This window comes from Orbicella faveolata, unplaced genomic scaffold (genome assembly GCF_042242905.1).
Source record: "Orbicella faveolata isolate gen_17 unplaced genomic scaffold, um_ofav_v1 contig_1, whole genome shotgun sequence".
NCBI classification, from domain to species: domain Eukaryota; kingdom Metazoa; phylum Cnidaria; class Anthozoa; order Scleractinia; family Merulinidae; genus Orbicella; species Orbicella faveolata.
Genome location: NW_028301536.1, coordinates 24,924,163 through 24,946,603, shown reverse-complemented (window position 1 = coordinate 24,946,603; position 22,441 = coordinate 24,924,163). Strand labels below are relative to the sequence as shown.

The 22,441-nt window shown below is 38.7% G+C and overlaps 2 protein-coding genes across 3 annotated transcripts in view; one reads left to right on the top strand and one right to left on the bottom strand.

Moving 5' to 3' along the window:
• Nucleotides 1-9,086, bottom strand: part of LOC149118506 (uncharacterized) — a 29,341-nt gene extending 20,255 nt beyond the window's left edge. For both annotated transcript variants that reach the window (XM_089297073.1, XM_089297079.1), the window contains exon 1: nucleotides 8,827-9,086. The gene's annotated coding sequence lies outside the window, so the exon portion shown is untranslated. The remainder of the gene's footprint in view (nucleotides 1-8,826) is intronic.
• A 5,343-nt stretch (nucleotides 9,087-14,429) lies between these two features.
• Nucleotides 14,430-22,365, top strand: LOC110066500 (tubulin alpha-1D chain-like). Its single transcript, XM_089297003.1, has 6 exons — nucleotides 14,430-14,646; nucleotides 15,181-15,403; nucleotides 16,797-16,945; nucleotides 17,650-18,042; nucleotides 18,995-19,282; nucleotides 19,801-22,365. Exons 1-6 carry the CDS (start codon nucleotides 14,644-14,646, stop codon nucleotides 20,101-20,103), a joined length of 1,359 nt encoding a protein of 452 aa, XP_089153129.1. The 5' UTR covers nucleotides 14,430-14,643; the 3' UTR covers nucleotides 20,104-22,365.
• The last annotated feature ends 76 nt before the right edge of the window (nucleotides 22,366-22,441 follow it).

Sequence of the window (22,441 nt, the reverse complement as noted above, 5' to 3'; positions counted from 1 at the left end):
TTTTATCGTATCCGTAGAAAAAATCATACTGAAATTCAACTATAGATGGCATAATGCGTGCACAAAACAACTGCGAGAGACATCAATGTTTAACTTACTTGGAAAGGAAAAGGAAAAAAAGTAACGGACACCGGTAAAGTTTTCGAAAGGATGAAACAACTCATTTAACTTTTAACAAAGAGGTCATTACAGCTACATTTTATGGTATGAATTGGAAGTGGCAAGCCTATTCGACAATGCATTAGTTTTTGGCTGTGAGGAAAAGTTATGTAGACTGTATTTTGGCTAAGCCAGAGGAGTGCTGTTGCGACGATTCTGTTATTAAATACATATCAAAAGTGGTTTTTATGTTACCACTTACCACGTAGTTTAAAGATGTTTTTTAATATGTTTAGTTTTCTGGATGTAAAGGCGAACCTTAGGAGAATCTGTGAAGAAATATCTTTACCTTTTTTTCAGAAAAATGCTACCGTCAGCAGTAGCTAATTATCTCGGAAAAATTAATGACTACCCCCAGTTTTCTTTGTGGATTCTCATAACCCTGGCTACGATCTACTTTTTCCACGTTTTCTTAATCTGGCGGAAACACGTTTGTATTTTGTAGGCACCATTCGTTTTGAGCCTGAGGCACCCCACAGCCGCTAATGACGTTCAGTTCTGTGATGGAGCACAGCTGCATGTCTGCACAAGACTAGTTTTCAACCCAATGCAGGGCGCTTTAAAACACCCGCATCTATCAATCGAAGCACTAATGTTGACGCTTAGCTTTTTAAAGACATTATAGATGCGTTTAAGGCACACAAGTTGAATGAGTCATAAATAATTGGATGAATTAACTGACACTTGTCAAAAATATCTGCAGCTTGATTCTCAGCGGTTGTTGTATCTTCTTGGAGGACCTTCTCCTGTCTGTTTCTAAGCTTTGAAGCCATTCTCGAGAGGAAGGATTAAACGTGGCAAGGAGTCAGGAACTCATCACAGGTGAACCGCCTAATTCTGGCCTCACCTTTTGAGCGCCTCATCTTTTGTGCTACAGTAATTGCTTCGACTTTTATGGCCGTTTCCTGACCCGAGAAAAACGTTTCTTGCGCACTGCTTGTCAGTCTGTTGCCTTTCGCAGCATTTGATGGCATTTCGGGCAGCGAAAGACACAAGTATAATGCTGAACAAAAAAAACACAAGGAAGAGGCTTTTTATTGGAGTTCTATCTGTATTCTATTTGTAATAAATGAAAATTCTCGTCAAAAACTAATGGCTGTCAATGAGATTAGGATAGTTGTTTACAAATATAGTGTGGAATGCTGTGCCTCGATCTCTTTGCAGACACAAAGGTTGCCATGTAAGAAATTCTTGTTAAACGGTACAGAATTCGGGACACATTTCATTCTCTGTTTATTTCTCCAGCCCCGTCTTTATCTATCTATTCACTGTAACAAGTGTGGGCTTCGAAATTACTAACAAGGAGCTGAAAACCCCTAAAATCTGATACAAGACTTTCCTATTCCACCATGATATAAGTACTAAGAGTCCAGAATAAATGTTTATAGCAGTTGACATACATTTATTTTATCCTAAATAGCTGACCATTGTTGAGGCCCCATAGTGGGAGATGGGGGAGGCGGGGGGGTGTCAGTGTATCCCTTATCCTGTTAATTTCTGTCCTAAATATCTTGTATCCTGTTAAATCCAATTCAACGATTTCCTACTCAATTAATGTCCTGTTTTATCTGATCTAAACATGTTCTACCCCATTAATATTTCTTCTAAATTTCTTGCATCCTATTAACTTTTTACCCAAATATCCAGTATCCTGAAAACCCCTAATAGGGCCTCACTGATGAACTGATAAAGCTGATCAAGATACACAGATCATAATCCTTTGACCTGATACTGTCTATCGTTTTCTTTTTTCTTTCTTTTTTTTTTTTAGTACACGACCCCCCCCCCCCCCCCCACCCCACCTACCCTGCAAAAATAACCTAGAAAATACCTGCAAGCAGAAGCTCATGTTCAAATCATTCTGGCATAGCCAGTTACTAGTTTAGCCACAGAAATGCGTAAAATGGCTTTAATGTTGGTTACATTTTCACTTTCTACCCACCCTACCCCTACCCGTTGGAATGCGCATTTGTCAAATGTAACGCAATCTGTGGAATAATGGCAGGTGCATAATAGATCAAAACAGAACTGAGCTTAAACGAGTTCTTGTTGAGAATCCTCGATTAAAAGGAAGATTTTAAACGCTTCTAACAGACTTCTGGGTCAGTTAGGATCTCAGCAAATTGTTAAACTTCTTGTAAACGGCGGCTTATGAGGCGAAAGACAAATGATATTGATAGATGTTATGAAGCGGGCTTCGGAGAGTTGAAATCTGCTTAACCGTGGTGAGAGTGATTTCGTACACTAATCACCGAAAATGTGGCTGAAACATACTGGAAATATAACATGAGGCATCGTGGAACATCCAGTTGTCGACATGTCGCGAGATAAGTGGAATATATCATTATTTTCTCTGTGCATCGTTATTTTCACGTTATTATGCTAATTAGGACGGCGGTCTTTGTTGACAAAAGCACAGCTTAAACTTCTTCTTCTAACATTTTACAGTTTTAACTGCCCCAAAATTTTATTGCATGTTTTTAAAGGTGAGACATTGTTCTTTAAGTGGAGGGTAGTTTTGGGATCTCAAGTGATGTACTTTTGGCGATATTTTCCTTTAAACTTCGCCTTTTTTATGGCGCTTCATGAGTAGTCCGAAAGGGAAGAAATTTAAAATTCTGTAGAAAAATCAGGTGATGATCAAATTGCCAAAACAGCCTCTCAATGTAACAAGAAACATCTGCTTGTCTCGAATAAAGGGTTTTTACCCGGATTTAGATCGTTTTCTTTGTATGGCAAATTGTTAAAAATGTGCCCTAAAATGGCCGCTGAAAGCCCTCTCAGAGGGGCAAAACCAAGATGGTGGTCCCAGCGCTAAAATATGAATCGAATTGAACTGAAAGTTATATTTCTGTGAATCACTTATCTAGACCATTCATCTGAGAAAGTCTGAGGAATTTGATTTTTTCTGGTCCAAGTGGCCACAGTTGAAAATTACAGAGGGCACCTCTTAAGTGTCGATGTATTTAGCACTAATGTGCTAATTGGGGACACTAAATAAATAAACAAATATTTCAAATGAAATAGTTTTGTAGCACAGCTGGAAAGCTGTGTCTCAAGTCTCTTTTTCAAATTATCAAAAGGTTTGAAACACTACCAGTTTTTTGGTCCTTGTGACCACATTTTTGTAATTTTATTTGATTCTCACCAACAATCACTTTTACTCTAACCAAAGTTAGTAAAATGCGATCCATGTTTCATATGAACTTGCCAATTTTTTCAAAGAAATGTCTGCCAGGGGACAAGCAGCTGCTTTCAATTGTGTAACATCAAAATGGACTATTGTATTGTCAACTTGGCAGCTATGTTCAAGTACTTGTTAACTTTTTAACAATTTCAAGGTTTTAAATCCAAGTAGGGTTAAACATCCTCTTGTTCACCTTCTCAAGAATTTTATGACTTCATTATCTTTTTTCCAAAGTGTTTCCTTGAAACTTCAGAAATACATGTATGGGAGACTTTGTCGATTTGTAGACAGCCTAAAGCCTTTGCACACTAATAGCTCATAGTATATGATACCTCAGCCAATCAGATTGCAGCATACATCCATAAGTGTACAAGTAGAATTCTAAGTATACAGTCATGTGTAAAATAGAACAAAAAATCTCTTGAAATAATTAACAGACCCAAAAATACACAAGTTGATGGAAATTTATGACCTCAAAGTATAGTATTGTCAGTTTGAAATTTAAAACAATAATTTCACTTCCCTGTACCTTTTACAATCCACCATAGGAAAAAAGATGGTGGCTGTAGATTTTACCACAATGCCTTGCGAACCTAACACAGCCTAAAAGGCACAAAGAAGGCCAAATTTTTACAAGTTTCAAATTAGGACAAGTAAGTCTTACAAAGGTCTGAGTTACCATAGACACGAAATGAGGCCATAACCCATTTTACATAAGACCGAAGAATAACTTGCCATCAGGGATAAATTTCGAAATACATGTAAGACGTGGGGATCTTGGACTTGAGATAGTTGTCTTAACGATGGCAAAATTTAAAAAAAATCTATAAGTCAGAGCATTTTCAAGAAAATTATGAGTGAAGTTTCAAGGTGTCAAAATACAGCTAGTGAGACAATCCCAGATAGTGCAGAGTGTAATTTACGGCTCTGGCATATAGTAGTCACACAAGTCCTCACCCCTGCCATTCTCCTCCTTGGCAGTCAGCTATGCCTTTAGCCCTTGCAGAATATCATAAAGAATAGAGACTTGACAACACATAATCTAAACAGTGTGTATGTTTTATGTATGTATTTTCATCCAAGGCCCCAGAACTTACAATTACTGTTTGTTAAGACGGCTTTGAATTTTACTGTGGTGTTCGGTTTATGTGTTCTCGAAGTAGCAAACATGAAAATTTTACTTTTTATACCAATGTTTGTAACTTCAAGTTGATACTTTTGTTTTCATCACAAAGGTATACAACTCAATACCCTTGTTTTCTCAGAAACATAGGGGCAATGTGCTTTTTTTTCACTGCAGGAGATAAATGGTAGATAGTTAAATATCTTATGAAAAAATGGAAGAAGAAAGATTTTGTCTTATTCAAATTGCTAATGAAATTTCAGTGATAAACGAGAACTAACTATTATTAAGGCTTCGTAGCAGCACAAAGTAAGATATTGCTTTGATGAGCCACAATGTTTTTGAAGTTCATTTTTCAATGAAGACAATACATGTTTCGGATGAGATATCATCCATCGTCAGTTGTACAGTGAGAAATAGAATGAAAATATGCAATAAAATATTAATAGTATAACAAAGTGAGATATTAACAAGAATAACAATAAGGATGAAGGCGTGAACCAGAAAAAAGGTAAACTATTTAAGCTGAGAAAGGAGACTCAATAAACGTTTACTATTATAATTATAATTATTATTATTATAATTATTATTATTATATTATTATCATCATTAAGGAGAAGTAATACGTTTCCACTCTTCATTTGCAATTGAACCTTGGCTTAAGCACAATAGTTTGACAACCGCAGATGACATTTCTTGAGCCAAGCTAGGGTGATTCAAAAAGACCTCAGTCACAGCGGCACTGTTTGCACTAAAAAGGGAGAACTGACGATACCCGAAATATAACTGCTATCCCCAGTAAAAACGAGAGTGTGGTATCATACGACATACAAAAAACCACTAAGATCTGTACTCGAGAAACTTAGTTTATCGCATTAACGATGCTTGAATGCATGCGTTTTACATGTTATGTTCTACCACAAGGAAAATCACTCAACATTCCATTATAATCCTGCATGAAATGTATCTTTCCCCTAATGTATAGTTGACACTTACACTGACTAATTTGAGCATGCATTTCGAACAATTATTGTTTATTTTCTTTAAAGAATAGTACCACAAGGATACCAAGAGATTTTGGGAAACATATATATAGTTTTGCAATGTTATGAAGGGAGTAGCGTGAGCATTAGACATTTTATGTAGTGTACACAACTGCCTTTCCCACCACACCCCCTAACCACCAGGCCAATTAATTAATTGAATTGAATTAATTAAACAAACATTAAAGTTTACATCTTACAGCATTAGCACTTTAGTAGACAGCAGCCCCCCAAACCATCCAAATGCTGCACTCTGCACTAAAAACAAAGCTGTTTTTAAATGTTATTGCAAACTATGTCCACAACACTTGACTAAATGGTATTCTGGTCTTAAATGAATCTTATAACATCTAATACCTGGAGTGAAAATCTCAGAGAAATCGCTCTGTTTGACTTTCAGAAATATTGGCTTGAATATCATCTGGTGTGGGGTGTTATTTTGCTTTTTATATAAAAAAATTAAATTGGGCAGGAATTAAAAAACACTGATAAATATCTTTTTGACTTGGTCCTCAATGAGATTAATCCATATTCAATGTAATCCCATTTTACATAAGGCTGCTAATTTTCAGCCTCAACTCAGGAAGATATTGTGCTGATTTTCACTCATGTTGCTTGTTGTCTTTATTATAATTGTCTTTTGTCTCAAATCACCATGCTATTGTTCATTTCTGTACATCATGAATTAATAAAACGTGCGATTGCTCTCTGGCAAGCTAGCAGTACAATAAAACTATATGTCTTGATAATGTTTATGCTAAACATAAACAAGACATTCAGCATAGTGATTCTCCATTTGCATGCACCGCTTACCCTCCGTGTGACTGTGTTAACGTGATATGAGTGAAAGTGTGACATGTTTGTTGCTATGGTAACTCAGATCCTGGTGAAATGTACCCCATTTGAAACTTTCACCTTTCTCTAGCACACCAGTAACATTTGATTTTCTATTGGATTGATAATAGTGGTGCTCTAGTCGCTCAAAGTTGAACGGTATTGTTAGCCAAAAATCCAATTGAGCCACCTAACAAAACATAGACACACAAGGCATGCAAGAACTATTTTTTTGTGAATTAAAAGCCCCTGGATCTAGCAGAACTCAGTGGACTCTTCTTAACAGTCATGATTATCATTTCACCTTAGGATATGGAATTTATATCATATCAAGCCTACTTTTAGCAAGGTTTGACTTTAACAGTTGATAAGTGGCTTTGTTTATTAGAACTACATGGAGCTGTTACCAGCAAGGCAGCTAAACATCATGCAGTCTGTAATAGTAGCTAACGATAAACGACAGATTGGTGTCGATTCTGGATAATTTTTCTGACTCATTTTATCACAAGAGCCAATTATATTATAACATCATCATGCAATAGTATGGTCTCATTCTGTTGCCAGGAATGATCATATATATTTTTCGGTTTTGATTTTCCACGAAACCAAATTAAATTAACATTGATTTCAAAACCAGTTTAAACGAGAAGATATATTTGAGGGTAAAGAGCATTACCTAATTGAAGACTTGAAACAACCTGACACATGAAAAACCGTATAAATTTTACAAGAAGCCGTGAAATCTGTAGACTTTAGGAAGTTCCCTTGTCCCATTACCCTTCTCAACGCCTGAGGGCCTTTTTGGCGACAAAAAGTCATTTACAGAAAGGCGTTAGTTTACCTCTTTGAACTACGCAAGGAATCTGTTTCAAAATGAAAGAACCAACTGTGTCACCTCAAAGTCTAATCTAACTAATTCACAGTTTAACTTGTCGCCATGGAGTCTTCAGGAATATTTGAAGAGTTTCTATAAAACAAACTTTAAGAAAATCTCTGCTAAAAATTTCCATTTCTAAGAATTGCCATTAATGCAAGATATTAAAATGCCACTGAAGAGACTAAAACAAATGACTTCCAAACATTTATATCAAGTCTGGGCATGCCGCAATTGGCTTCTTGTTTGTTTATTCTGACTGTGTTAACAAGATTCACTGATTTATCAGTTTAAATTGAAACTACTTGTGCATGAAAAACAAGTGTCAAGTTACCATTTGAAACTAACAAATAAAAATATCCCGTGCCATTTACCTGCGACAAAAACAAATTTCTTCAGCTAAACTCCAGCAGTGGCCTCATTCAGAGAAACCCACCTCAAATGAGTATCTCAGTATTGATTTCAAGAAACGTTTTAACCAGAATACAGTATTATTCAGTAAACAGGGCTTCTTAATTGAGACTTGTATTCACAAATAATGCAAATGATATCGATGGGAACTGATCTGGCGAATACCATCACAGACAAAAGCCCCCTTACCATAACAAGTGTATTTTGCTCTAAAAACAATCGTTCCTCTAGAAATCAGCAAGTTGTCAAGCAGGTAAGACTAGTTTTATTCGAAATTTCAAGTAATGCAAAAAGCAAAGCCTTGATGACATGCGAGTCTGTATGATTCCTCAGCTGATTATCGAATTATGAAATCTTTTGAAACCCATTTACAAAGTCCTCGGCTTCACCAATGTAAATGTAGCATCGGAAATGTCAGAATAAGGCCAATACAAGAATACCTGTTTCTGTTTATAGAAAAACAAAGATGGCCGTTCTAAAATCTGGATGAAATCTTCACAAGCGGCAATCTGATTGGTTGTTTATAGTAGCCCCTTTCTGATTGGTGTGGCATACATACATCTCTCACTCACTCATTCACTCACTCACACACTCACTCACTCGCTCACACATCTATTGACCCGCTCATAACATACCCTAGACCCGTTGACTAAGAGGTTTTTTTTTTTTTTTTCACAAAAAAATAACCCCCAAATTCTCGTTTTGCACAAAGGGATATGAGCACAGAACCCAGAAAAAAATTACTATTCAAAACAACATGTTCATAGTGGATTTGAAATTTATAAAGGAATACAAGAGTTTTACAAAAGTTCAAATTTACCACGTGCAAAATAAAAATATATGCAAACTAGATGGAAATCCTCTGTGTCTTAAAAAATGCTTTTTGCACCTTTTATATTTTTCAATTACAACTTCTAGCACCTTTAGTATTGTCTAAGAGGATTTCTAAGAGATTGGGATTTCGTTTTGTAAGCTTATAACCTCGAACAAAGGCCAGTCTTGGATACTTTTTGCTCAAAACAACGGCGGGCACGTGCGAGAGGTACTGAGAATTTTAATTTGCCGCTGTATAAATTATAAAAGCTCAACACAGTAAAATTCAACCAACTTCAATACTTACTTGGGCAATAGCAATGGAAAAACACCAGTAGAAAAACTAATTTTCGTAAACAGCAGCTTTTAGTTTTAAGCTTACCTTTAGTAAGAGTTTTGTAGAATAATTTGCCAATAGGTTGTCAGTAAGCGGCACAAAGGTGGTCTTCACTTCAGTGTTCTGTAGCCGTCACAGCTACTTTCTGTGCACCCAAATCCAGCTAAACGAGGAAAATATGCTTCAATAGGAAACTGATGCCATAGATGCCCTATTAATCGTGGTATTGGCACCAAAATAAGTTTATAATCCTCTTGTCGCCATGTTTGGATTCTCTTTCGTTACCAGTGTCTTCCGCGTCACGGGAAAACAAGTGACGTCACGAAAACTTTTTGCGGGAAAGACCGTTTGACGAGGGAACTTACGCGGGATCACTTTACCATCTCGCATTACGCCGCGTGAATTTATTTCTCCTGTTTCCATCTTTCCAGGTACAAATATCATAAATGAATTTCTTCCCCTTTTTTCCAACGTGGCGGCAGTGAGGTGGACGAGGGGGTACCCTGTCGAGCTAATTTCCCGATTATGGCTCCGCCTGCGAGTATACAACGACTGTCAAACATGTCAATGGGTGCAGTTTCGGGTTGGCCTGTTTGAAATAGATACAAATTATGTCCATTTAGTGAGGAAGTGTCTAATCAGCGCGGGTCGGGTAAACAGCGAAGGTTGCGGGTATACAGCGTGGGTCGCGGCACTCGCGGGTAACGCAAAAAATAATCATGAGCAAAAAACCTGAAATAAACGTTTTGATAGACCAATAAGGGGTGATCGTTGGTAGACCTATATTCAATAACATTTTTAAAACACCTGTCCCTTTGGCTGACTCTCGTGACCCATATTATGTTTATAAATTAAATGACCGGCGCGGTAATCCTGACAAGCTGTCATTCGTTTCTTATCGATAATGATGAAAAAGTAGCTTCTTCTAAGAAACATACCCAATTCAAGTCTAGAATGCAAAACCATACCCTATTTAGGACCAAAATAGCCAAAATAGATACCCTATTTATGACCAAAACAGCTGAAAAGCCATACCTTTTAGGACCGCACATACCAATGTAACCCATATAAGGGAGTACCGCGGGGGGGTTACCGACATGGCGGGGTCAAATATGGAAGATTTGCGACAGTCAATTGGTCCCCATGCTCTGACTTGCGAATTTCATTTCAAACATTGTCGGAACCGGCAGGCTCGAAAGTTAAGAGAAGAAAACAGAATATATTTTAAACTGAACTGTGCAATCGTCTTTTAGAGCTGAGACTGAAAGCCTGTTTCACACAACAAGGCTAAGGAAGACTCAGAGAATTTCACTGAAGAGGACAGCGATCGAAAATATTTACACAGGTAGGTCGAATGACGGCACAAAAGAAACTATATATTTCGAGCATTTGTACCGTTACTTATGACATCTTACTTTTTGAGTTATTTATTTTTAAACTTCTGGTATAGTGCTGAGTTACTGTTTTAGAAGTATACCAATTAATAAAGAAGAAATTAAAGACTTAGAAGTACTCCGAAAATGAATCAACCGGAGAGATACCTTGCAATATAATAATGACTTTGTAATATAAAAAATATCTTTGTAATATAACAATGAATGGAGGAAATAATGAAACAACAAAACAAACAATAAAACAAGCGGAAACAATTCACGGCAGCTGTGAAAAGAGACCGTATGAACAAGTCCCTTTTCGATGCAGCTCATGCTGATGCTCGAGACAACGTGCAGCTGGTAGTAGAATATAATGCACTTTAAAATGGCGACAGCAAGGGAGGTAATGGTTCTTCCCTGAAACAAAGACAAGACAAAGCGACAAGAAGTCAACTAAAAAGGGCGAAAGGCCTCGGGGAGGACCTTATTCGAGAAGATCCAAGGGACGAGGATAAGGCTGGCTGGCTTCTCTGGCTGAGAAGAGACGCTAGAAACCAGCATGCACAGATTTGGACTTGAGGAAAAAAGAAAAAGAAAAGAGGAACTGTGTCAAGATGTCGAGCGTGTAGAAATTTGCAAAATGAAGGAGAGTTAACAAGTACTTCCCATACGGTCAAATTTTGTAACCGAAACTGTTTTATTTTTGCCCGAGCGCGACTTGTGTCAACAGCATACCCTTTTGGACTTATTTACAACCCCTGGTAGTGTTGTGGCTGACAAATTGTCAGTAACTGAATCCACGATAAATGAGTTAAAAGAGGATGGTTTGCCAATAGAATAGCCTCTTAACTCAAACTTGTTAACTTAAAACTTGGCTGGAATTTACCAAGTTAACTTTATTTGTTCTGTTCGGTTTAAATCGTTAATCGCGCAAACACCAACCCCGTTCACGAATCCACAACAGTTCCATTTGTTGGGCTAGCTTCTGTTCAAAGAAGCTTTCTTAAAAGGGTCCTTAATTTTAATTCAACGTTAACGTTAAACACGGCGCGTGACTATGTTTTATAACTGAAAAGAAGGTCTTCTAAACCAAGGCAATTAGTGCTAGATTTCTTATTATTTTGTACATCATTGGGTTGTTTGTAATAATTACTTTAATTTATTGCCACTCACTTTAGTCTGAATAGTTCAGCCGATGGGACATCCTGGGAACGCTCAACCTTCGTAGCAGCGTTTTCTGGTTTGTGAGAGAGCGTAAAGGCCTTTGGAAAGAAAACACGTTTTTAGCGGAGCTCCACCAAGCCGCCAGGCCGCCAAGTGGAGTCCCATACTTCTATAAGAAAAGAAAAGGAAACCCATGAGTTGTTTTTCTCATGGTTATCATGGCTAGCGGTATTTCTCGCGGGCGCGTACGCACGATGGCGGCGGCGACGGAGTCGCGCAAGATGGCGGCCATACTCCAAATAATAGGTTGACAATTGCAAGGACATGCAGCCTTGGTTTACCGTGCATGTACTTCTTTGGGTCTTCTTTGATATTGGACATCCATGTTATGATCAATTGACACCTGTCAAAACAAGGTACCCGCTGACCAGCATCGCTTGGCCATATCGCGGGCTCAAGTTTAGAAGACAAACAATAGACTGCAAGGCTGATACTACGTGAAAAACGTTTCGAGAACCAACACGACAAGAACCGATAAAGTAGGATCGCAACAGTGGACAGCTGTTTCGCCCTTCTTGGGGCTCGTCAGCACTGTGTAGCGAAGATATGTAACGCCAGCCCAACAGCCAACGCACATAAATTGCAAAATGACCCGTTCACTATATCAAGTTCCGTACTCTGAACTCACTTGCGCCCCGAAACACGCGTTGCCACATCACGTGTTTTGGGGCGCAGGTAGACAAAGTGTCAAGATTGGTGTCTCGAAAAGTAAAAGAATAAATGTGGCTGGACAAGGCCAGCCTAAACATTTAAACATTCAACCGCATGGCCAGTACCATACTTTAAAAACACAGCGTATCGGATATGAAAAGACCTACGGTCCGAAAATACATAAACGAGAAACCAGAAACTGCAAGGGACCGCATACGATAAACGCTGCCAACGTAGGATCTACATGAGGCTGCATGTCATCAGATCTCATGTAGATCCTACGTTGGCAGCGTTTATCGTATGCGGTCCCTTGCAGTTTCTGGTTTCTCAAGTTTAGACCTCATGTCAGAGGTCACATGTTTTTTTTTTAAGTTGACCGCTGACCAAGTTATGGATTTCGATTGGATCGCGGGCTCATGTCAGGTTAACTTGTTAAAAACGAGGTCGAGTTGTTCGGAAGCCGGTTAACGCTAACTCAGGATTAAAAGTTAACCGAATTATAACTTTTTCTTCTATACAAATGTTTTTCACTGCTTTTGTTTTGTGTATTTTGTAATTATCAAAACTCAAAACAGAAGGCTAAACAATATACAGAAACCTCATTGTAAAGTTACAAAACTCAAATCAAAATTCTACCTTTTCCTGGGTTAGCTTAATCGGGCTCTGAACAACCCGGCCCAGGAGCTACGCTTTTAGGCTGGCCTAAATCTACATATTATACCAGAGGGCGACTTACAAGCATGACCCGTGAACTGTCCTATTAGTGCTCAAACGGGGCTACTGATAACCAATCACGTGCGAGGATTTTGTTACAGTTTTCATTGCACGGGAAATATCGATCGATATCGAGTAAATCCGGTTTACGCGATACGGCTTGCCATATTTTCAGATAGGAGTTGAACTAGCAAAGCGATGCCTTACTCAGAACATTTATTTCTAGTTTCTCGATATCATAAAAGCGTAGGAGGGCCGTGTTTAAGATATGATTAACTACCATTTGCTCGGACATAAAATACTAAAATTCACAAAGCGCATTTTACTACCATAATGTACTTAACTCACGACATCTCAATGCACGAGAGACTGTCTCAGTTAACCCCGCGCCAATTTACCCACGACCTGCACCAATTTACCCGCGACCCGCGCTGTTTACCCGCGACCTGCGCTGATAAGACACTCCCGTGTAATTGGAAATTACAATTGGTCTGCTCTCAGCCAACCACAATGAAGTAATTTTCTCTATCATATAATGATAAGCGTAACGATCAAATTTCACAGTCGTCCGTGATTCGGGAAAGGCTTATATTGGGAGGGGCAGGTGGTGGCTTGGTTTACATTATAATGAGAATTTTGTTTAAAATGGCCGACGCTTTCATTTCCAAATTCAAACTATTCTCTTTTCTTACGGACTGGCATGTGTTCTTACATACATATAATTACAAATAGGACAGGTTTCTTTAAAGTACATCAAGCAATATCCCCTAGTTCACACATGACCTGCTTTCTTGACAATACAATGACATGGTAAAACGATCTTTAAATGTCGAAAATGAGGGAGACTCCGCTGGAAGAGTAAACCTTGCGGAGCAAAAACCACAGGTATTCACGTTAAAGGGAGGACAGGAGGGTGGGGATGGTACATGTCACTTAACGAAAGCCTAGCGAAATATTAATTTTCTTAATTCAGTGTCCATTTTCCAAGTTACTGATAACTTTGTTTGCGAGAAATCGATGCGTGGGCACTGCATGTCTTAATTTGATAAGATTTGGTGCGAACTTCTGCAGGAAAAAGACATTGAATTACAATTGATTCAGGCATATATATTTACACTTGCGTGAAGAGGCGTGAAGTCGAGTTAATCACAATTTTTAAAATTACTTTTATACGGTGACTTGACAGCAGTGTAAGCTTGTCACTGCGTGTTATGTACTTAATCACTTGAAATGGAATAATAAATGATGATTTTACCAAAAAAGTACTCGACAAATGGCGAAAGTCTGAATGATAAGTTTACCAACTTGTTAGCGTAAGAATCGATTTTTTTTTTCCCCCAAACCTTCGAATTCTCTGAAAAGGTTTGTTCCAACCTTGAATTTTATTAAAAAGGCCCTGTTGATTTAGCTAGAATTGTTATCTGCTAAATAGAGGGAATGTTTCTTCATTTATTTCCTAAAGGACAGGTGACAAGAACAAGTGTTTCGATAATTGCAGTTATTGAACTAAAGAAGTATTTTAATCAATAAAACTTCGAAATTACTGGGTTCAGTAAAACAGCATTTAAAGAAAGCTCAAAGATAAACATTTAGAAACAACTGTCTCAACGCAAGTCAAAATAATTTATTTCTGCGGCCGGGGGGGGGGGGGGTTGGGGGGTGGGTGGACGCGCCGTGAATGAATAATTTAGCTCCCGTAGACAAATCATAATTTGCGATCCTTTCAACACGTAGTCTATTGTTTAGCTTCCTGACAAGCTCGCAGGTGCAATATTATCCGGCTTGAGTGGAAAATCTTCAAGCTTATCGTTTATCGCCGAGCGAGCGTTACTCAGTTTGCGGTTCTGTTACAAGTTTGCCTTTGGGGTTGTGTTGTCGGCGAAGAATTGAACCGGCCAACATGGTAAGTACTACATTCATTTGCGGTAATTTGTCACCGCCTGTAGAATGTTTATCCGTGATCAAGTTACTTGGGTTTCTTCTCTTGACGAGTCAGACTTGTTTTGACAAATGCACGGTGCCATTGATATGCTTTGTTTTTTTTTTTTAATATAGATGTAAACGTTGAAAGTATCAAGTTCCCATTTCCTTCCTATATTTTATGTAGACAAAAACGAAACGGAGCTCTACATATATTTGGAGATCGCCGTAGAATCTTTTTTCTAACATACTGAAAAATGAAAAATATTAGAGATTAGCTTCCGTTATCCGAGAAGAGCTCCGAAATTCTTCGATTTCGTTTGGTTACCTTTGCGATGTTGGAATCGATCGACATACAACAAAATTATTGGTCAGCACTGTTCAAGGACAGAAGAAAACTTAACATTACTCGAGCAACTGTCAAACAAGTTTCAAACTTGACTGTTTTCTTCTTCAAGTATCATTCAATAAAACCAGCGTGGTTTATATTTAAATGGTGTCCGTTCTCTGTCCACAGCGTGAGTGCATTTCTGTTCATATCGGACAAGCCGGCGTTCAAATTGGCAACGCTTGTTGGGAACTCTACTGCTTGGAACATGGAATTCAGCCGGATGGACAAATGCCCAGCGACAAAACTATTGGTGGAGGAGACGACTCGTTCAATACTTTCTTCAGTGAGACGGGAGCTGGAAAGCACGTCCCTCGAGCCGTGATGGTCGACTTGGAGCCAACGGTGGTTGGTATGTGCGAAAAAAAATGTTTATTGTTCTTTTGATGCCCATTAATGTTTAAAATGTACCCGTGTGTTTTATTGTGGTTTTGTTGACTTTTAGTGTTTCAAAGTCACGGTCCCACAAGCCTGCTCACGGACTTACATACTCTTTCTTGGACGATTTGTTTTGTTTAATTTCGTATATGAATTTGTGCCGTTGTTTCCTCGAGGAAACTTATACAATACCGATACCATGTTAACTAAAAGCCCATAAAGCAAACTACATTTGGTGTAGATGTTGAAACAACTTTGGTATGGTCAAACGTAATTTAATTTACACGACTACGCATGCGGTTTGGTATCTAGTGATCAGTGTTTTTTGTTGAGTCTCTGCCAGTTGCAGACCAATATTCCTTATCATTATGATTATTATTATGAAGCTGCGCATCCATGACACCGTCTAATTCGACTACAATTGCTAAATCAAAGGGATACTCCCAACACATTTTTCTTCACAATTATCGAGTTGACAAGCTAACCAGCAATTGTTTCAGAAAAGCGCACTGCAAGATTTATTTGATCTTTTAAAGAAACTATTAGAGAAATTATCGAGATGATAACCTTTGTAATCGTTTGTTTACACCGAACAGGTGTTTGCTGTGTTATTCGAATTTTCCCAGGAAAGATAAACATCCGAAGAAATCGTTGGAACATGTAGCTTGTTTTCTTTGAGTTTCTTTATCTCAGAGACTTAATTAAAAAATTTGAAACCTCATGTTATTTTCTCTTTTTGTTCCTCCCTAAGAGTATCCAGTTAAAACATTAAAGCATTAGCAAGCGTTGGTTTAATTTTTTTTTGGTTGTGAAAAAATTGTCATTGTTAGTTTTATTGTGCAATTTAGTTCACGGTATGTTATTGCTTTGTTTCATGTACTGACTAATTTACGATTCTGCGAACACACAGTCACGATCTTGATATATAATATGATATATAAGGAATAGCCTCCATTTAGCTCGAAAATATGCTCGGATATTTGTCCGTGGACATTATCTGTCTCGAGAAGCGAACAGTTTTCCGAAAGCGTAGCTCGAGGAGAATTCGCTTCTCGGAACAGATTAAGTCTAAGGAAAAATATCTGAAGACATTTTCCCGCCAAATGGAGGTTATTGTGTTTATTATCCTTCAGATATTTTTCGCAACACGCGCAGTTTTGAAAATTGGGGAATACTGACTCGGATGTTCCCCAGTTTTATCTGGGGCATATTCAGTCAAGTGACACGTTTAGACGAATCGTGCGAAAAATATTTGTTGGATTATAAGAATAAATAGCATTGCTGAAATCGTAAAACGGCTACCAGAAAGACTCGGTTCTTTCTTGATGATCGTTTAATAATCATCAGTCTTTTCACTTATCGCACAGATGAAGTCCGCACTGGTACATACCGTTGCTTATTTCACCCTGAGCAGTTGATAAGCGGTAAGGAGGACGCCGCTAATAATTATGCTCGCGGGCATTACACGGTTGGAAAAGAACAAATCGACCTTGTTCTCGACAGAATCAGGAAACTGGTACGTAACACTGAAGAAGTATAGTGGCGTGATACTTATTTCCCATACCACATCATTTTCTGAAACCAAGATTCATTATGAAAGGAGAGGGATGTGGCGTTTAGAAACACTGTCGAAAATAGAAATCCCGACCAGCCTCCCTGTAAACGAATGCATGGAAGAATTTTGTTCCCAATATTTATGTTGTAAATTGTAATAAGTTATTATTAACAGGAAACTGTTGCATGTGATATTTAATGGTGACTTTGGGCGGATCACGTTCCTACACGGTCCTCTACCCCCAACCAACTAAATTAAACCGCCAACTATGCAGTCTATGATATGGTCAGTCTTGTTGACTTCGGATAATTTCAACCATAAAATAAGTGAGATACTACGTGCTCTCTCATTGGTCGATAGGTGTGCTTAGATGAGAGTGTAAACACGGTTGTGACGTTTTAGATTCGCGCGCATTTTTTGAGATTTATTTTATAAAAGCAGTACAGTACTTTTTCCGTGTTTTAATACATAGCCTCATCTAAACACTAGCTCGAGGGGCTGGGGGAATTCTCGAAAGTTATGCAAACCCGAGACTGTGTCTTGAGTGTACGTAACTGTCTCGAATTCTCCGAATCCCCCTTTGCTTAATTGAGGTTATGTAAACACGGGAAAATTGCTCTATTGTTTAATAAATAGTACTTCCGCCATTTATTTTGCATGCGCAGTCCGACCAGTGCACCGGTCTTCAAGGCTTTCTTATCTTCCATTCGTTTGGCGGAGGAACAGGTTCTGGTTTTACGTCTCTGCTTATGGAGCGCCTATCGGTAGACTACGGCAAGAAATCCAAGCTGGAGTTTTCCATTTACCCCTCCCCTCTGATAGCCACAGCGGTAGTAGAGCCCTACAACTCGATTCTTACAACTCACACCACCCTGGAGCATTCTGATTGCGCGTTCATGGTCGATAACGAGGCAATTTATGACATCTGTCGCCGTAATCTTGATATTGAAAGGCCGACTTACACCAATCTCAACCGACTGATTGGACAGATTGTGTCCTCCATTACTGCATCTCTGAGGTTTGATGGAGCACTCAATGTGGATCTCACGGAATTTCAGGTTAGTTCACCATAGAAAAACTCATTTCCGTTACGGAATCGAGCCCTTTGAAACCCGGCGGCCGAACAAAAAATAGGTCCGCATTGCGTACATGTGCGTGCATCATGATGCTTTGCGCACGGTCAAAGAATTGCCGCCGATTTCGATTAAAAGGCAAAGAACACAATAAAAAGTTTAAGATATCGATTTTCAAATGACATTCAACGTGAAACGCACAAGTCAAGTCGTTTTTCAAGGTAAAATCAGGCTACGTTGCTTGCAAGGATTAGTGTAGGCTTGAAGTCGGTTTATAAGGTAGATCTCAATATTTATGTCACTTGGTTTTGTCCAACCTCTTTAAATTTGGACGTGGTCAGATATATAAAGCTAATGTTAAAGATTCCTTTTGGGTCGCCACTAATATTAAGCTTCTACACCTGACCACGTTTAAAAGTTGAAGATGCTGGACAAAACCAAGTGACATAAATAATAAAAACGCCAGAGAAATAAAGAACCAAATAAGCGACAAAAAGGGCATTTTACAATGACAGAAGCAATAAGCTAGACCATTTTCCGAGTAAAATGGCCTAGCTTACCAAGATTATCTCTGTAGCTCAGCGCAGCGCCCAAGCGGTATATGAGAGGTCATGGGTTGGAATACTGTCGGATACCCAGATTTTTTCTTTTTCCTAGGCTCGTGGCAGGATTAATTTCATCTTTATCAATAAGCTTGCATGATTATCTGTAATCTCTTATTAACGTTATCAATCGGCATTTGGACATCAAGGTTTGGCTGTAGAATATTCTTTTTTCCGCCCTTACTCGCTTAAAAAGTCGTCTTCTTACTGATCGCCTGACATTTCTTTTGTTATGTCGCACACCAATACCTCACTACACTTTCAACGAGAAACCCAGCTGAGGCAAATTCTTGAGAGCTAGAGTAATTAACTAACCGTACATGTCACGCTAACAGACCAACTTGGTACCATATCCTCGCATCCACTTCCCTCTCGCCACGTATGCGCCAGTTATATCAGCCGAGAAAGCCTACCACGAGCAGCTAAATGTTGCCGAGATCACGAACGCCTGTTTTGAACCAGCCAATCAGATGGTAAAATGCGACCCACGTCATGGCAAGTACATGGCCTGCTGCTTATTGTTCCGCGGAGACGTGGTACCGAAAGATGTGAACGCTTCTATAGGCACTATAAAAACTAAGAGGACGATACAGTTCGTGGACTGGTGCCCGACTGGATTCAAGGTATTTTAAAATATGACTCACTGCGAGTTGTTTAATGGATTTTTTTCAAGATTTAGGAAGGATTGAGTGATTATAATCTTATAAAAGAAAACAAATAAACAATATTTGAAGACATGGCTTTCTCAATCTTGCTACATAGCCATGCAATGTTTGTTACTGTCTCTTGCAAACGGGGTTTGAGGTTTGTTTCCATCCCTCTTTTCCTTTTAAATGTGGCTTGGTTGAATACTCTTTTCATCTTGAGAATTTGTTTATCGTTTTTGAATTGTCTCAATCCAATTTACAAATAAAAAACAGTTGATCATTAACAAATTTGATAAATGCATCAAACACGAGAATAGTGTTTCATCACATTTGGAAAACACCGAGATAAGTTGAAAATACTACACGCAGCGGAGCATTTTAACAAACACCGTCCCGAGTGTTAAATGAAATCGCAGATATTATTTTTGCCCCGTCACGCAATGTCTCCAGTCAGACTGTTTACAATCTTTACTGTACGATTGCTTCCCGTCCAGGTTGGAATCAATTACCAGCCTCCTACGGTCGTCCCAGGAGGTGATCTGGCCAAGGTGCAACGTGCAGTTTGCATGTTAAGCAACACAACAGCTATCGCCGAGGCCTGGGCTCGACTGGATCATAAGTTTGACTTGATGTACGCCAAGCGCGCGTTCGTCCATTGGTATGTAGGCGAGGGAATGGAGGAAGGAGAGTTCTCTGAGGCACGCGAAGATCTAGCCGCATTGGAAAAGGATTACGAAGAAGTAGGGGTGGATTCTGCTGAAGGAGGAGAAGAAGCTGAAGAAGGCGAAGAGTACTGAAGCCGAACTTGCTCCCACAATGATTTAAACGTTATTTGAAGGAAATAAATTAATTAAACCAAGAGATTATGATCCTGAGAGAACACATCCCTAATCCATTTTGGGCTTTGCCTCACGCTGTCAAAGTGATTTTTAGCGTCGGTCCCATGATCGCGCAGCCAACACTCAACGGTCATCGGGTCGTGTCCATCCAAATCGGAAATTGAAAATCCAGGGAGTTAAGAGAAAAAAAATCAGTTTGTTTTGAACTACCGCACTGTAAGCATTGGGAATCATTTTCAAAGCGCTGGGTAGGAAAATTATACGTGCTTCTCCGAAGTTAAAAGAAAAGCTGTGTCATTCCCCTCTATGAATGATTAACACAACGCGCCAAGACTCATATTTCTAACCCACGTGAAAGTCATTTCTCGAAGAGAACTGAACGGATTAAATCAAAAAACATCTCTTTCGAAAGGTTTTTCAAAGCGCAGGACAGCTAAAATATTAGTTTCCCGTTTGTTAGAACGTTCGCTCCGAAAATCTTGGGGCAAATTTTTGCACCGTTTAGAACAAGAAAGATCTCTTTGGAAAGCATTTTCAAAGCGCTGGGCAGGAAAATTATCTCCTATGTGTTATCCTAAGTTTACTTCGAAAATAAGTCTTATCGTTTCTCTGCCTGATTGATTCACATGAGGCGCCATGGCTGCAGTCAGAAGAATTGCATTTCAAACCGCTCCAAAGTTGTTCCTCGTAAAGTACTAAACGGACTAAAGCGAAAAAGATCTCTTTGGAAAGCTCTTTCAAAGCGCCGGACAGTTAGAATTTTTCTTCCTCTTTCTTTACGAATTGCGCTTCGAAAATCCAGGCACAAGTTTTTGCTTATTTGATTGACTATAAAAATTAAACCTTCAATGTTATTACGACAGTTAAATTGACCAATTAAAGGTCTTTCCTAAAAGCTTCACAATTTGACCACGCACTAAAATTAGATTGGAAAAGATTATCATTGGAAGAGGCCTATGTATGGGGGATGTGTCTTAAGTTCTCTCAGATCATATTCTTCTTGATTAGACGTGTGGGCGTTGTTGCTTTTGCGGTGGCCTGTGCAGTATAGTTTAGTAATCGTATTGACACAACAGAACAAACTAGTAGAAAGCAGCATCTAATCTGGTCCCATATACATTTGATTGGAGTAAAAGAGAGGTTAAGAAGTTGGCTGTGACACGAAAAATTAAGCGTGATATTCTTAAAGTCAACCAGTGAAAGAGTGCATGTGTACTGTTATTTCTCTGTTTTTCATCAATCAATCACGCGCACTTCTATAGGTTTCAGTGCGTCATATTATGTTCCAGTAAGTCAATACGTTGATCGAATAGGTGTTCTGATTTTCGGTCGGTCGATTTTGAAAAAGTCTCCCCAGAAATTGAAATTAGAGATGGGAAAACTCAGAACTGGTTGGCTTAGGCGTATCAGGCGTGAAATTCCACCAACCTGTACTAAAAAGGTACGATTAGGTATTTACCGTACCCAAATTCGGCCGAAAAACTACTGCTTTGTCAAAGAGCTTACACTCGAGACCAACTCGGCTTCGATGGTTAAATTATTTTTACTACCGTCAAGTTGATCAAAAGTTAAGTGACTTGATATCGCAGGATATCAGGATAATAATCACTTTATTTAAGTGTCGATGTATTTAGCACTAATGTGCTAATTGGGGACACTGTAAATAAATAAACAAATATTTCAAATATAACATAAACTATTAAGAATCCCAACTCATGGTGGACATGGTTTCTGACTGGCTAACACGCCGAACACGTTGTCGCTTCGTACGCTAGGATTATTGTGTCCAGCATAAAAATATTGACCAGCAGTGGCAAAATTAGTCAGATATTTTTTCCAGATTAGAGCGTAAAGAATTCCGACTTGCATGCATACCGTCGATTTTTTTGTTTCGGGGGCTCAGGGATAAGGAAGAATAATCTGGGTCGATCGCTAAACGAAGTTAAGATGGCCTTAGTTATTTTGATTTCGTAAAGGGTTGTTTTCAGTGGCGCATTAGCACAAGCCGACATACGCAGGCGTAGTAGAGCGCTGCTAAATACCACCCTTTGTTACTAAAATTTCCGAGCAAAAGGGGCTAATTATCAATATCTTGTGCGCCTGGGTATGTCGGCTTATGCTCATGCTTATGCACTAGTGAAAGCCAGGCTTAACTAATTGCTTATTCACTAATAGAAAAGGATTTAAAATAAACTAAACTACATCTTAGCTACTTGATAACACGTATATCATTGCTTTATTTTCCATTATTATTATAACCACATTTCCAAAAACAAAATTACAATGCTATAAAATT